General features: G+C 37.7%; 1 protein-coding gene across 1 annotated transcript; it reads left to right on the top strand.

Annotated features, from left to right (window-relative positions):
• The first annotated feature begins 1,840 nt into the window (after window positions 1-1,840).
• Window positions 1,841-16,655, top strand: LOC133248421 (arylacetamide deacetylase-like). Its single transcript, XM_061418614.1, has 4 exons — window positions 1,841-2,213; window positions 7,848-8,151; window positions 12,286-12,351; window positions 15,455-16,655. Exons 1-4 carry the CDS (start codon window positions 2,073-2,075, stop codon window positions 15,520-15,522), a joined length of 579 nt encoding a protein of 192 aa, XP_061274598.1. The 5' UTR covers window positions 1,841-2,072; the 3' UTR covers window positions 15,523-16,655.
• The last annotated feature ends 107 nt before the right edge of the window (window positions 16,656-16,762 follow it).

The raw sequence follows: 16,762 nt of genomic DNA, 5'->3' as shown, positions 1-16,762 counted from the left end.
GTGGAATCTTCATTGCATCATGCGAACTTTCATTGCAGCTCACAGACTACTTGTAGCACATGGGTTTAGTTGCCTCATGGCTTATGGTAATCTTACTTCCTTAGCCAGGGATGGAACCTGTGTCGCCTGCATTGCAAGGCAGATTTTTAACCACTAGACCACCCAAGGAAGTCCTGCTACTTGTTTTTGTATGACCTACTTATTTGCTTATCTGCCATCTGAGATGAATTAAAGACTGGGACAAGTAAGGTATTAATGTGTACTCCTGGAGGCAAGCCAGGACAAAGTGAAACCAGAGCAGTCCTCCACGAGTACACATTAATACGAAGGTGAAAGAGGAGAGTGAAAAGCTGGCTTAAAACTCAACATTCAAAAAACTAAAAACATTGCATCTGGTCCTATCACTTCATGGCAAATAGATGGGAAAACAATGGAAACAATGAGAAACTTTATTTTCTTGGGCTCCAGAATCACTGCAGATGATGACTGCAACCATGAAATCAAAAGATGCTTTCTCCTTGGAAGAAAATCTATGACAAACCTAGACAGAATATTAAAGAGCAGAGACATTACTTTGCCAACAAAGGTCCATCTAGTCAAAGCTATGGTTTTTCCAGTAGTCATGTATGGATGTGAAAGTTGGGCTATAAAGAAAGCTGAGGGCCGAAGAACTGATGCTTTTGAACTGTGGTGTTGGAGAAAACTCTTGAGAGCCCCTTGGACTGCAAGGAGATCCAACCAGTCCATCCAAAAGGAAACCAATCCTGGGTATTCATTGGAAGGACTGATGCTGAGGCTGAAACTCCAATACTTTGGCCACCTCATGGGGCAGGAGGAGAAAGCGATAACAGAGGATGATATGGTTGGATGGCAGCACCAACTCAATGGACTTAAGTTTGAGCAAGCTCTGGGAGATGGTGAAGGACAGGGAAGCCTGGCCTGCTGCAGTCAATGGGGTCACAAAGAGATGGACACGACTGAGTGACTGAACAACAGCAATGATGTTAAGATTTGTTTTAGTACATTGCCTGGGATACAGAGTAAATTCTCAAAAACTGTTAGCTATCTCCTTGATTTTATAATCAAGGAAAAAAAAAAAAAACAAAGCCAGAACACAGACCTTTGTAAGAAGAACCTTCTCTGTGTTCTAATTTTGCTTGTTCAGTCATGTCCGACTCTTTGCAACCCCATGGACTATAGCCTGCCAGGCTCTTCTATCCATGGAATTTTCCAAGCCACAATATTGGAGTGGGTAGCTGTTCCCTTCTCCATGGGATCTTCCCAAGCAGGGATTGAACCCAGGTCTCTCATATTGCAGACTGATTCTTTACTGTCTGAACCACCAGCAAAGCCCCTAATTTTGCTAAAAGATCTCAAATCCAGGGGATTCCATGCTGAATGAATAAATGTAAACAGAAAACTGCAAAACTTGTATGAAGATTTAAAGTGCTGAAAATATTTTTCCTTTTTCCTTTCCTTTTTAAAAAAATCTGAATTGTGCCCTATGCTGAAGTTGTTTGAATATAAGGTTTTATGTTGCATTGGAAAAAATTGTATAACTTTAACCTATTTAGCATTTTTCACTAATAATTTTATTTGTATCAAGACAGTAAAAGTAATATAAGATACAAGTGACCATATCTATCATACTTCGTAAAAGCTCTCAATAGTTTAAACATATTTTTTCTCCCCCACTCTGAGATTTGTTATTTGAAGCATACACTGAGTTTCTTATATTTCCTGTGGCCTTTTCTCTAATGGTTAAAGTACTCCCCAACAAGTAATTGAGCAACAAATGCTTGTTTACTGACTGCCTAGCAATATTATAAGGCTGTTGTACTTGGCAGAACCTGCAGATAATATGAGTATGGATTTCACAGAGTTCTTTGTACTTTTTCTGAGTTAATTATTTCCCAGCAGCTTGCAGAATGACAATTGGACCAATGGAATTTGTGTCTAAGAAGTAAGATAACACTTTTTGATAAATCCAAAAACTGTTATGAAATTTCAACATTCAAATATTTCAGAAGTGTATTTGCTTTGCTGCCAAGTAGAATGTGCAGTTGGAAAACATGATGGGAAGAAAGACGATTTTGCTTCTGATCGTGGGGGTCCTTGGGGCATATTATGTTTACACACCTCTCCCGGATAATATTGAGGAGCTGTGGAAATTAATGTGGGTAACAACGTGTTTGAAAACTATGACACATTTGGTAAGTATAAACTTTTATTGACTCTGAATGTTTAGAAGTTTAATCAGGAGAAAATAATTATCTTTATTATTTTTTAAATAATTTCTGCTGTTTTGGAAATTTTACTCAAAGTTTGCTTGCTGGTTTTAAGACCTTTTTAATATTTTATCTATTGCTTAATGCAGAGCCCGAACAGAATGAATATGGAGGGAGTAGTCAAGGAGTTTCCATTTTAAATACTAGAAGACAAAATAGACTGGCTAAGAAAGACAAAAAGTCTTATTGTGAGTTTCATGGCATGAGTGCTGCCAGAATGAAGCATTTTGAACTTCAGAAATGGTAGAATTGAGCAACACTGATTAGTTACAGAATTCGATACAGTAACCTTGTATTCAGATGTGCAAATCCTTTCTTACTGAAATACCTGTGAACAAGTCAGCTGATATAAACCCAGGGGAAACAAGGAACCCGGTTTCCAGTTGAAGGGTTTAGTTGCTGAGTGATAGGATCCCGCATGGCTGGCTCACTACCTCCTGTTCATGGGTGGTCCTCAAAGACTTGAGGTTCTTTTCTAATGAGTCTAATTACTTGGAAATAAAGCCATATAATTCGCTCCTTTGACTTTGTTGTGAATTGCCTCCCTGCAGCAAAAACAAAACAAAAATAATTCATAGACAGTCTGGGTATTAAACCCTTGGCTCAACATCTCTTGCATATATTTTTTTAGTTTCAGCACTTTTCTGGAGTTTAATGTAGCTCTGAATAAGTGTGATGCTTGTCTTATTTTTATTTTCTTATTAGTGATTTGGCCATTTTTAGTAATTTTATAGTACACGTTATTGGGTTCGGATCAGTTTTGGTGGAATATAGCTTCAAGTCATTTTTTAAAGTTATTCTTGGTTGATTTTGATTTATTGTTTTGATTTCTTTTATTATTTGGATTAATTATGTGTGTGTGTGAATACATTTATGTACACATGTAGTCCTTGTTTGCCTTTGGAAAAAATGTCATTTTCTCTATAGCACTTAATCTTCTCCAATTTTTTTTTTGTTTACTTAAGGAAGTAAAATCATATCTCATGTACAAAAAATAAGTTTTTAAAAGTCACAGTAACAATTATTGCTTACCTAGGAATAGCTGTGTGTGTGTACTCAGTCACGTCCGACTCTGCGATTTCATGGACTGTAGCCCACCAGGATACTCTGTCCATGGAATTCTACAGGCAAGAATACTGAAGTGGGCTGCCATTTCCTATTTGAGAGGATCTTTTTGACCCAGGAGTCAAATCTGTGTCTCTTGCATCTCCTGCATTGCAAGCTAATTCTTTACCACTCTGCTGGGAAGCCTTAACCAGTTTAACTGCATTGATATATATAACTAGTGCAATTTTAAAGAAATACATAAAATCGAATGTAATAAAATATAGGTTGATGGTTACTGGAGAGGAAGAAGGGTGTGCAAGAGCATGGTGAATTCCCTGACCCTTAAACATATTTATTACATTTCACATTTCTGCCTTATATAGTTGTATATAAGGAATGGCACCCCACTCCAGTACTTTTGCCTGGAGAATCCCATGGGCAGAGGAACCTGGTAGGCTGCAGTCCATGGGGTCGCAAAGAGTCAGACACAACTGAGTGACTTCACTTTCACTTTTCACTTTCATGCATTGGAGAAGGAAATGGCAACCCACTCCAGTGTTCTTGCCTGGAGAATCCCAGGGATGGGGGAACCTGGTGGGCTGCCATCTATGGGTTCACACAGAGTCGGACACGACTGAAGCAGCTTAGCAGCAGCATATGTGTTATATTTAATTATAAAATTATAAAGTATAATGTTTTAAACAGAAATAGATTCACAGATGAAGAAAACAGACTTATGGTTACCAGGGGGAAGAAAGGGGAGGAATAAATTGGGAGATTGAGATTGGTATAGAATACTACATATGAGATAGATAACTAATGAGGACCTACTATACAGCTCAGGGCATCCTACTTAATACTCTGAAAATGGCCTATATGGGAAAAGAGTCTAAAAAAGAGTGGAGATTATATATATTTATAACTGATTCACTTTGCTGTACAGCAGAAACAAAAACAATATTGTAAATCAACCATACTTCATTAAAATTTTTAAATAAAATATAGGTTTATTATTTTTTTAAATCTACAGGTCACGATTTTGGCTATCTGTAAAGTTTTCATTAATTGGTCAAGTATAAAATATTTTTGTATGTCTTCTCAGTTCAGTTCAGTTCAGTCACTCAGTCATGTCCGACTCCTTGTGACCCCATGAATTGCAGCATGCCAGGCCTCCCTGTCCATCACCAACTCCTGGAGTTCACTTGAACTCATGTCCATCGAGTCGGTGATGCCATCCAGCCATCTCATCTTCTGTCGTCCCCTTCTCCTCCTGTCCCCAATCCCAGCATCAGAGTCTTTTCCAATTGGTCAACTCTTCGCATGAGGTGGCCAAAGTATTGGAGTTTCAGCTTTAGCATCAGTCCTTCCAATGAACACCCAGGACTGATCTCCTTTAGAATGGACTAGTTGGATCTCCTTGCTGCTGCTGCTGCTGCTAGGTTGCTTCAGTCATGTCTGACTCTGTGCAACCCCATAGATGGCAGCCCACCAGGCTCCCCCATCCCTGGGATTCTCCAGGCAAAAACACTGGAATGGGTTGCCATTGGATCTCCTTAACTCACTCTAAATCAGTCACCTGTGAGCTACCTATTTAATAATTGTGCGTGTTTAGTCACTCAGTCACGTCTAACTCTTTGTGATCCCATTGACTGTAACCCGCCAGGCTCTCTCCATGGGATTTTCCAGGCAAGAATACTGGAGCAGGTTGCCATTTCCAACACCAAAGGATATTCATGACCCAGGGATGGAACCCACGTTCTCTTGTGTCTCTTGCATTGGCAGGCAGATTCTTTACTACTGCACCACCAGGGAAGCCATTTAATAATTATCACTCCTTTAACAATCTAACAGCATTCTTCATACTAGGTACCAAGATAAACGGAATGTGGTAATTTTACATGAAATAAAACACTGAACTGGTTATTTAAATTCAGAAATTATTTTTACATAAAATAATCTAGTAATGAACTTTTAAATATTTTATTCTACTAACTAGTTCTAATTCCTTTGATCTAAATAAAATAAAATAAACATTGTTGCCATTTGCTTTTGCAGGCCTGTGTGTGTGTGTGTGTGTGTACACTCACATATGCCTGTGTGTGTGTAAAATGTCATATTTATATCAAAGGAAAGAATGTCAGGGTCCTGTGATGTCTTCAACTCTATATCAAGTTTTCAGAAATGAACTTCATCTAGCCATTATACTTTACTCTGAGCATCACCAGAGTACATATGGTTTCAATAATTACTGTTTATGATCTACACCAGTGGAGCTCAAATTTTTCCTTGCATCAGAATCACCCGAAAGATGACAAAACACACATTGCTGGTTCCTCCCAACTTAATTTAGTGAGTCTGGGCTAGGATTAAGAATTTTCATTTCTAACAAATCCCTGGGTCATTTGAGTACTAGGCATCTAGGGACCACAGTTAGAGAAGCTAATCTATGAGACATTCTGGGCCATTTCAATGTGGGAACCATATAAATGTACATAGAAACATCTCCTAAAATGCAATGCTTAATATTGTGTGTGTGCTTGCTGAATCGCTTCGGTTGTGTCTGCCTCTGTGCAGCCTTATAAACTACAGCCTGCCAGGCTCCTCTCTTAATGGGATTCTCCAGGCAAGAATTCTGGAGTGGATTGCCATGCCCTCCTACAGGGGATCTTCCCACACCAGGGATCAAACCTGGGTCTCCTGCCCTGCAGTTAGGTTCTTTACCATCTAAGCCATCAGGTAAGCCCCATGCTCAGTATTCAGTTCAGTTCATTTCAGTCGCTCAGTCATGTCCGACTCTTTGTGACCCCATGAATCACAGCACGCCAGGCCTCCCTGTCCATCACCAACTCCCGGAGTTCATTCAGACTCAAGTCCATCGAGTCGGTGATGCCATCCAGCCATCTCATCCTCAGTTGTTCCCTTTTCCTCCTGCCCCCAATCCCTCTCAGCATCAGAGTCTTTTCCAATGAGTCAACTCTTTGCACGAGGTGGCCAAAGTATTGGAGTTTCAGCTTTAGCATCATTCCTTCCAAAGAAATCCCAGGGCTGATCTCCTTCAGAATGGACTGGTTGGATGTCCTTGCAGTCCAAGGGACTCTCAAGAGTCTTCTCCAACACCACACTTCAAAAGCATCAATTCTTCGGTGTTCAGCCTTCTTCACAGTCCAACTCTCACATCCATACATGACCACAGGAAAAAACATAGCCTTGACTAGATGGACCTTTGTTGGCAAAGTAATGTCTCTGCTTTTGAATATGCTATCTACATTGGTCATACCTTTCCTTCCAAGGAGTAAGCGTCTTTTAATTTCATGGCTGCAGTCACCATCTGCAGTGATTTGGGAGCCCCCAAAATAAAGTCTGACACTGTTTCCCCATCTATTTCCCATGAAGTGATGGGACCAGATGCCATGATCTTCATTTTCTGAATGTTGAGCTTTAAGCCAACTTTTGCATTCTCCTCTTTCACTTTCATCAGGAGGCTCTTTAGTTTCTCTTCACTTTCTGCCATAAGGGTGGTGTCATCTGCTCAGTATTACTGGTTCCCAAATATTTTGGGTTATACATCCTATTGATGGAAAAATTTTAGTACACCCCAAATATATGCATATTAATTTATAGATACATTTGTCTTAATGCACTAATCTGAATATTTGAAACACTTAAACATTAAAATCAATTAGACTTTTACCTAGGATTTAGTTGTTTAGTGTCAGCATTGAATTAGAATTCCTAATGACATGATCTTCTCCTTAAATGTTACTGCCTGTTGATATCAGTTCAGTTCAGTCACTCAGTCTTGTCCGACTCTTTGTGACCCCATGGACTGCAGCCCACCAGGCTTCCCTGTCCATCACTAACTCCCAGAGCTTACTCAAACTCATGTCCATCGAGTCAGTGATTCCATCCAACCATCTCATCCTCTGTCATCCCCTTCTCTTCCTGCCTTCCTCTCCTCCCAGCATCAGGGTCTTTTCCAATGAGTCAGTTCTTTGCATTAGGTGGCCAAAGTATTGGAGTTTCAGTTTCAGCATCAGTCCTTCCAATGAATATTCAGGACTGATTTCATTTAGGATGGACTGGTTGGAGCTCCTTGCAGTCCAAGGGACTCTCTGTTAATGTAATAACATGTATATAAAAATTTTATTTAAAATATATCAATTTCCTCTGGTTGCCATTCTTAGCAGTAAGAGTATATATTTTGCTTTTTAATCACAGATTAGATGGCCTTTTTACCCATCCATAAGGAAAGTAGTGGGCTTCCCTGTTGGCTCAGATGGTACCACCTGCGATGCAGGAGACCTGGGTTCTATCACTGTTTATGTTCATAGTATTTAAGTAATACACCTAGTCTTAGATATAATTGAAAATTGGAATGTTCTTTGAGATATATTTCTTGTTTCCGATGATCTTTTTGAGATTCTGAATTTAACTCATATCAGTTATTGTTTTTAAATTTAAAATATATTTTTAAATGAAATTACTATTTAATCAACTTTAAATTATTTTCAGCTCATAGATAACCCAGATGTCAAGACCAAACTCAAGACCCAGTCTTTAATTTATCCTGCCCTTCAGTCTCTTGATCTGGATTTACCATCATATCGGGAAAACTCAAATTTTCTTGGTCTGACCAAATCATTCGTGGTCAGATTGTGGAGTGGATACTTTACCACGGACAGATCACTTGAAAAAGCCATGTTCTTCAATCAACATGTACCAGTGGAATCAAGCAATCTGTTCAAATTTGTTAATTGGAGTTCTTTGCTCCCTGAGAAGTTTAAGAAAGGGCATTTTTATAACAGTCCAACTTATGGTAATTCTAAGCTGGCAAAAGTATCCAGGGTTTCTAGATGTGAGGGCAGCTCCCTTGTTGGCTGATGACAACAAATTGCGTAATCTGCCCCTGACCTATGTCATCACCTGTCAGTATGATATATTAAGAGATGATGGAATCATGTACGTCACTAGACTCCAGAACGTGGGAGTTAGGGTGACCCATAACCACACTGAGGATGGATTCCATGGAGCACTTATTTATTGTGGGTTTAAAATCAGATATAGAATAGAAAATCAGTATATGAGTTGGTTAAGTGAAAATTTATAGTAAAATATCTGAACAGTGGTTCATAAAAATATATAAACCTTAGAGTAGGAAACAAATTAGTGAGAAAAGGTTGTGTTTGCATTGATATTTGATTATCTGTGACCTTTCCAAGGTTCTCATAACCATTGTATTTTGTTTGTCTTTTTAACTCAGCAGATTCTTCTCTATCCCTTATTCTAAATGTTGTTTACTCATCTCTGTACCTTAACTAATATTTATATTCTATATTTTTTCTTGCTGCTGTTAGTCATTTCTTATAACTCTAATTTATAGCCCTAGTTTTTTGTCTAATAGTATTACTATTGAGAAGAAAGCTTAAAGGAATACATCTGGTTTGTGAAATGCTAGAGCTTCAGTTGGCATGGATTTGGAGTCCTGAAATGCCGCCTTATAGGCAATCATATTTTCTTGCCAATTATTTTTTTCAGAGTGTTAGCCTCAATACAACATCATGTGTTTATCACTGCAAAATTCACTTCTTAATGCAAACTTCTTCCTGTGCTCAGATACCAGAATCAGTGCCAATGATCTCATAGGCATTTTAGGAAAAAGCAGCTCTATTCTTTTGACAAATAAGGGGCATTTAAGTGGGAGGCAGTAACTCTACATGTAGCAATGATGAGTGAAGCCCAGGACATAGAGGAAATCACAAAACCAAACTGAAAATTTTGAGCTCTAAAGTTCTTGTGTCTATATGAAGTTAGTAGAGTGACAAACAAAATTGCTATGTTATTGGACTGTCTTAGTCAACTTGGGCTGCTGTAACAATAGAGTTGGTGGCTTACAAAACAATAGAAATTTATTGCTTACAGTTTGGGAGGTTCAGAGTGTCAATATGGTCAGATTCTGGTGAGAGCCCTCTTCTGCATTGCACACTGTGATTTCCGTGACAGAGAACAAAGAGAGGAAGCAGGCTTTTCTATGACTCTTATAAGGGCACTCATTTCATTCATGAGGACTCCACTCTCATGAACTCATCTAATCCTAATTACTTCTCAAAGTCTTCACTTCACTTCCTAATACAATCACAGAGAAGGCAGGGTTTCAACATAAGAAACTTGGGGGACACATTCAGTCTATAGCATAGACTATAGCGAATAAACAGTAATGACCATAAATTATGTAATGTTTGATAATTTTGGAGAAATACTGAGGGAGGCAGCTCAGGACTAGTATGGCATCTCCTCCCAACCATCAGAAGTCAAGGCTTCTTTCCATTCCTCCTCAGCTATTATCAGGCAGAAAGAGGTGCGGGTTAGGGGAATGGGAGAATCAGAAACTTTCATTTCTGTTTTTATCAAGAAAAACAATAGCATTTCTACAAGTCCTACCCAACATATGTCTCATTTTATGTTTCATTTTACAGAACTGTATTTCACATGGACACACATAACTGTCAAGGTTGCTTAAGGAGTAATATCTTTTTTAACCTGGGCACAATGTCCTGAACAAAATTAATATTTGTTTTTTTACGTAAATCTGTGAGAGAGAATTGAGTAAACAACTGGTAGTTAGGCCACAAATTCTGTAGGAATAAATGGTTTAAATTACTTTTGGAAAATGCACAGGAATATTGTTGTAATGTATTACATGAGACAGAAATATAAATGAACCATACTTATGGTTCCAAATGGAGCACCATTGGGATACTTGTGTACTGTAATATTTGTGTCTCAGTTGAAGAGGACTTTTTTACTTGTATCTGTATGTCCCACTCTTTTACCTCCTTCAAACCACCTACCCATAAATCAAAACAATGTATGTTAATTACCAGGTAGGGATATAGTCTTAATTTGGAATATAAAGATATATTTAAATATGGACATAACATATGACACAAGGTACTTTTTTAAAGCTATATAAATAATAATGATGCAACAAATTGATGTCAGTTGCATGTGTCTCAGATTTCCAGCCTAAAGTTATAGCAGACGGAGGGATCAATAACTAACAAAGCAACAGCAACAAAAGAATTATCTATTCTCAGCTTAAGTTTCTATTACAAAAGTCCATCTAGATCCCCACTTTTGGTTTTTACCAAGTACAATAGGATGAATAAGAGAATTGGTGTCCTGATGACGTCTTGGGCTTCGCTGATAGCTCAGTTGGTAAAGAACCTTCCTGCAATGCAGGAGACCCTGGTTCAATTCCTGGGTTGGGAAGATCACAGGGGAAGGGGTAACTGGCTATTATTAATTGATCTTTACCCCTCTCTACATCTGTCCTCACTCTCAATCACTTTCATTTTTCACCCCTTAATCTCTGTAACGTATTCCCTGTCCCTGATTCTCCCCTTTCCACAACCCCTTCTCAATTCCTATAATCTTTCCACTGAGTTCTCTGGAACTCTTGGATCATCATGAATGGATATCCATAAGATTTTATCTGTGCCTTCTATTAACTGTCATCTGAGATGTAGTACTTAATTGAGGACCAGGCTTCTATTTTCCCTCCCACATTGATCAAACCATAAGTATCTTCCTTGTTCACTGATGCTACCAGACTATTCTCTCTCCCTACAGCCTCTCATATCATGGTAGTAGACTCTATCATCAGTTACGTTTCCATTATGTAGTCACCTGCCAACTTCTGCATCACTGACTCTAATGTCTCAAAGATTTCACCTTTAAAGTCACTGTCACTATCTCCACTATTACAATTGGGGATTTCAAAATCTATATAGATGATACAACTAACATTGTGAACTGTAAATTGTTTGACTTTCCTTCTCCCTGATAATGTTGGCTTTTACTCTGCATAAACCTTTTGCTCTTATGATCATGACTTAGACTTTGTTACTAACCGAAACGGCACCCTATAATCTCAGTATCAAATAGGCTATTATCTGACTGTAACCTGCTGTCATACCAGGTCACTCTCACTAATACTCCTAATTACCATGTACTTGAATTATATCAGCATTTTAAATTTCTTCATTCTGCACGTATTTTTCCTTCCTTATTCAGATTTAGTTCTTCAGTCAATCATTATGATCACTTTCTTGTATACACCCCGAGCTTCTATCTCTTGCTCTCTATTACATTTTCTTTTTTTTTTAATTAATTTTATTTTATTTTTAAACTTTACATAATTGTATTAGTTTTGCCAAATATCAAAATGAATCCACTACAGGTATACATGTGTTCCCCATCTTGAACCCTCCTCCCTCCTCCCTCCCCATACCATCCCTCTGGGTCGTCCCAGTGCACCAGCCCCAAGCATCCAGTATCGTGCATTGAACCTGGACTGGCATCTTGTTTCATACATGATATTTTATATGTTTCAATGCCATTCTCCCAACAGATGGCTAACAAACACATGAAAAGATGCTCAACATCACTCATTATCAGAGAAATGCAAATCAAAACCACTACGAGGTACCATTTCACACCAGTCAGAATGGCTGCGATCCAAAAGTCTACAAATAATAAATGCTGGAGAGGGTGTGGAGAAAAGGGAACCCTCTTACACTGTTGGTGGGAATGCAAACTAGTACAGCCACTATGGAGAACAGTGTGGAGATTCCTTATTACATTTTCTCATCTGTCTTTTTTCTTGATCTCTTAGTGGAGTGTTTCTGCATTTGCGTGTTTTATTTATTTCTTTTTTTAACCCATGCTTTCTTCTCTGGTGATATCAGCTAGTCTCATGGCTTTCAATAATCTGTAAACTGAAATCCCAATTCACATCTCTGGTCTGAATCTTCTTAACTCCAGATTAGGTATACATATACATCTATATACGTACTTTACAATCCCAGTTGGATTTAAATAAATGCCTCAAACTTAAAGTTATGATCTTCTGTCAAATAATTGCTGATCTTCATCTTTCTCATTTCTGCAGACAGCAACTCCTTTTTTCCAGTTATTCAAGGCAAAAACAAACAAAAGCAGAGTAAAACCAAAACAGGTAAACAAAAATTCACTATTATTTGTCTCTTTTTTTTCTGTCACAGATATCATTATTAAATCCTCTTAGCCAAAATATATCCTGTATCCAACCCTTTTTTTATTCTTATTTCCATTGCTAACATTCTGATCTAAATCACTATCAATTTTTGCTGGAAATAGTCCAATAGGATTATAATTTCTCTCTCCTTTTTCATTTTGAATCCTTAGAATCAATTTGCAAGATGTCAAACAGAATGATCTTTTTTAAAATGAAAGATCATGTTACTCCTCTTCTCATGGTCCCCCAAGAAGTTTTGTCTTCACTAGGGCAGTAGCCAAGATGTCTGAAGAAAACTTTTAGGCACATATGCCTCAAACTGCTAAATGAAATGTGTAATTACTCTTTCTAAATTATGAATGGGAGAAGGCAATGGCAACCCATTCCAGTAGGTTGAGGGGAAAAGTAGAGGAAAGTTCAGGGACAAAAGTGTTTATAAAGCACAAACCCAGAGATTCCTACTTGAGATTTCTCTGACATTGTAAGTGCCATAGTAAGTAGCACATATCTTAGGTTATCAGGCTGCCTTCTGTGGCAGGAGCTATTTGTCCCATAGCCCAGGTACAGGAAAGCAATTCTCTTTTACAAGGTAGGTTTTGAATCTATAATCTGACTTGAAAGCATAGATTTTATTATTCTTCTTCTATGGCAAAGAGATCAGGAGATGACTGCCAATTAAAAGAGTTTCTCACAGGTGCCATGAGGAGGAGGCATGTCACACCATGCAGGTACCACACGTGGAAGCACCAGAGTTGACCAGGATGCAGAGAGAGCAGAGGGAAATATGGACCAGAGCTTTATTGTGGTTTCCATGGGAAAGAATATAGGCAAGGCAGGATAAGCAAGGTTAGGATTGGCTAATTTGAATAATTTCAGGGCACAGTTGGGTATAGGGGCTGTCTCTGGCTGGTACTTGGCCCTGTAGTGATTAGGTGATTAGATGATTAGGCCCTGGGGTGATTAAGATAAAGAGACTTCAAGGGAATGAATTCTGAACTGATTGGTTTGTATATGAAAAATGTGTTCACAGCCAAGTTGGTGGCTTATCTCTCTGTATTAGCTGACTCCGAGAGGGGTAGTCCCTCCATGACAAGAAAGACCTCAGATGTTGAAACACCAAAATACAGAGAAAAGGGGGAAAAAAATGCTTATTACAAGTCCCAAAGGATGCCACTGGATAACAACATTTCAGTTCTACCACAGACTCAGTATGCAATTGACCAAGTAGTGGACACCTCCAAAATCATCCTTGCAATGGCTACAAAAAGTTTTTCCCCCCTTTTTTGGTTTGTTTGTTTACTTAGCTAGTTCAAGAGTTGAGTTTTTTTTTTAATTTATTTTAGTTGGAGGATAATTACTTTACAATATTGTGATAGTTTTTCCCATACATCAAAATGAATCAGCCACAGGTATACATGTGTCCCATCCATCCTGAATCCCCCTCCCATCTCCTTCCCCACCCTATCCCTCTGGGTTGTCCCAGAGCACTGGCTTTGGGTGCCCTGCTTCGTGCATCGAACTGGCACTGGTCATCTAGTTTACATATGGTGATGTACCTGTTTCAATGTTATTCTCTTAAATCATCCCATCCTCACCTTCTCCCACTGAGTCCAAAAGTCTGTTCTTTATGTCTTGTCTCCTTTTCTACCCTGCATGTAGGATCATTGGTACTCTCTTTCTAAATTCCATATATAGGCATTAATATATAGTATTTATTTTTCTCTTTCTGACTTACTTCACTGTATATAGTAGGCTCCAGGTTTATCTACCTCATTAGAACTGACTCAAATGTGTTTCTTTTTATAGCTGAGTAATATTGAATTGTGTGTAAATAACCACAACTTTCTTATCCATTCATCTGCCGATGAACATCTATGTTGCTTCCATGTCCCAGCTATTGTAAATAGTGCTGCAACGAACATTGGGGTACATGTGACTCTTTCAATTCTGGCTTCTGCAGGGTATATGTCCAGCAGTGGGATTGCTGGGCCTCTATGTATCCTAATTGATAAGAAAAATACACCAGATAGAAATGAATGAACGTTCTGTGCTTAGTCGCTCAGTCGTATCCTACTGTTTGCGACTGCATTGACTGTAGCCCACCAGGCTCCTCTGTCCATGGGGATTCTCCAGGCAATAATACTGGAGTGGGTTACTGTGCCATCCTCCAGGGGAATATTCTTGACCCAGGAATTAAGACAATGTCTCCTGTGTCTCCTGCATTGCAGGTGGATTCTTTACCGCTAAGCCACTGAGAAATTCCAACAGCAAAATAAATTGAATCTAAAATGTATTTTCAATATATATTACCATACCAGAAATTTAAAAATAATTCTGACTGATCAGAAAAAAAGCAGTGTTACTGGGATGATCTAAAAAGGAAACATTTCCGTATTCATTTTATGAGATAGTTACATCAAAACTAGAAGGATAGTAGGAAAGGAGAACCTACAGATTGAATTTACTTATGCATAACAAATGAAAAAACATATAAGCAAAGAGAATACATTAGCAGAGTATAAGAACAATATATCATAACTAAGAAGTGTTTATATTAATATTAGGAATAAAGGAATTATTCAGTATCTTTGTTAGTAGTAATGAGAAAAATCATATGCTTGTCTCTAAATATCTCAAAGAGAAATAAAAGTTCACATTCACTTTTTGACCTTTAAACAATATTCATGTAATAGTAATAGATTTATATGACTAAACAAGTTATTATAATCCAAAATTAACTTCATGATAATATCAAAATTAAATAGAACTTATGAATATTATTACCTTTACTATATTTCTTTTTCTGTGTATATCCTATCCATCTCAATTAGATAAGAAAATAAAATTTAAAAATAAAAAAACTGGAAAAGACATAAATTATTATTGTTTCATATGACTTAGGTAATTTAAAATAACCAAATAAAAAGCTATTAAAATAGATATGCATACAGGTGTTTAGAAAATTAAAATTTAGAAAAGTTTATAAAATTAATGGAAAATTTTATACTTCATATAAACAAGAAAAGTTAGAAAATATTTACCAACATTATCCTTTCTTTTTCAGATTATTCCCTGAGCTATAAACCCTCTCTGTTTCATCTCCTCTTCCTCCCCAGTTCTCAACCAAAATGAGCAGTGTGCATATTTTATTAAGTCTCTTCATTTGAGTAAGTTCTATGATCTACTTAAAAAAGTGGAAGCAGTGACAGATTTTATTTTCTTGGGTTCCAAAATCACTGAGAACTGTCTCTGCAGCCATGAAATTAAAAGATGCTTGCTCCTTGGGAGGAAAGCTATGACAAACCTAAACAGTGTATTAGAAAGCAGAGACGTCACTTTGCCGACAAAGGTCCATATAGTCGAAGCTATGGTTTCTCCAGTAGTCATTACCGATGGTAAGAGTTGAACCATAAAGAAGGCTGAGTGCTGAATAATTAATTCTTTTGAATCATGGGGCTGGAGAAGACTCTTTAGAGTCCCTTGGACTACAAGGAGATCAAACCAGTTAATCCTAAAGGAAATCAATCCTGAATATTCATTAGCAGGACTGATGCTGCAGCTGAAGCTTCAATACTTTGGCCATCTGATGCAAAGAGCCAACTCATTGGGAAAGACCCTCATGCTGGGAAAGACAGAAGACAAAAGGAGGAGAAGGCAGCAGATGATAAGATGGTTAGATAGCATCACTATCTCAATGGATGTGAAATTGGGCAATTGCTGGGAAGTAGTAAAGGACAGGGAAACCTGATGTGCTTCAGTACATGGGGTTGCAAAGAATCAGACACAATTTAGTGACTGAACATCAGCAATAAACATCTACTATGACTCTTACAGAATTTTCTACTTTGGGATATTCTTTCTCTTTTGAGGAAGTAGGTAATTTTTACTTCAGTCTCAGTCCCTTCATTTTATTCTCTCTTTTGTGTAGTTTTTTCATACATACTCTCACATTTCCCATTCTCTGTAAAGTTTTGACAAGAGCTTTTGAAATAATTCTGCTGTAATATAGAGCTTACTTTTCTATTCACAGGTAATTTGGAGTTTGAGATTGTGTAGTATTATTTGTTATACTCAATGAATTGTATGGTTTCCTGATGTTTGAAATTTACATGGTCACCATTATTCTTGACTACTTGGAAGATTAACAGTTGAAGATTAAAACCTAAAAGATGGCTTTAACAACATATCAAACTCAACTGAAGTGAATATTAGAACAATAGATAGGTATAAAGAAGTAGAGTACATCAAAGAGAGAGAGAAAGATATGGAAGATTTCAGAGAGAATTAAATGCACTAAGGCTAAAGAGAATAAATATTGGGGACCAATTTGCATTTTTGCCATTATGTGTGAGATATGGTTATGGCGTATTTA

The sequence above is a fragment of the Bos javanicus genome, chromosome 1, assembly GCF_032452875.1.
Source record: "Bos javanicus breed banteng chromosome 1, ARS-OSU_banteng_1.0, whole genome shotgun sequence".
NCBI lineage: Eukaryota > Metazoa > Chordata > Mammalia > Artiodactyla > Bovidae > Bos > Bos javanicus.
The sequence above is the reverse complement of the archived record's forward strand: the minus strand, read 5'-3'. Positions and strand labels throughout refer to the sequence as shown.

Bases quoted from the DNA above. Each gene is read 5' to 3' on its own strand.
- LOC133248421 (XM_061418614.1), top strand. From the start codon at position 2,073: ATGATGGGAAGAAAGACGATTTTGCTTCTGATCGTGGGGGTCCTTGGG. The intron at 2,214-7,847 runs GTAAGTATAAAC...AATTATTTTCAG, and splicing joins TGAAAACTATGACACATTTG to CTCATAGATAACCCAGATGT. The intron at 12,352-15,454 runs GTAAACAAAAAT...TTTCTTTTTCAG, and splicing joins GCAGAGTAAAACCAAAACAG to ATTATTCCCTGAGCTATAAA.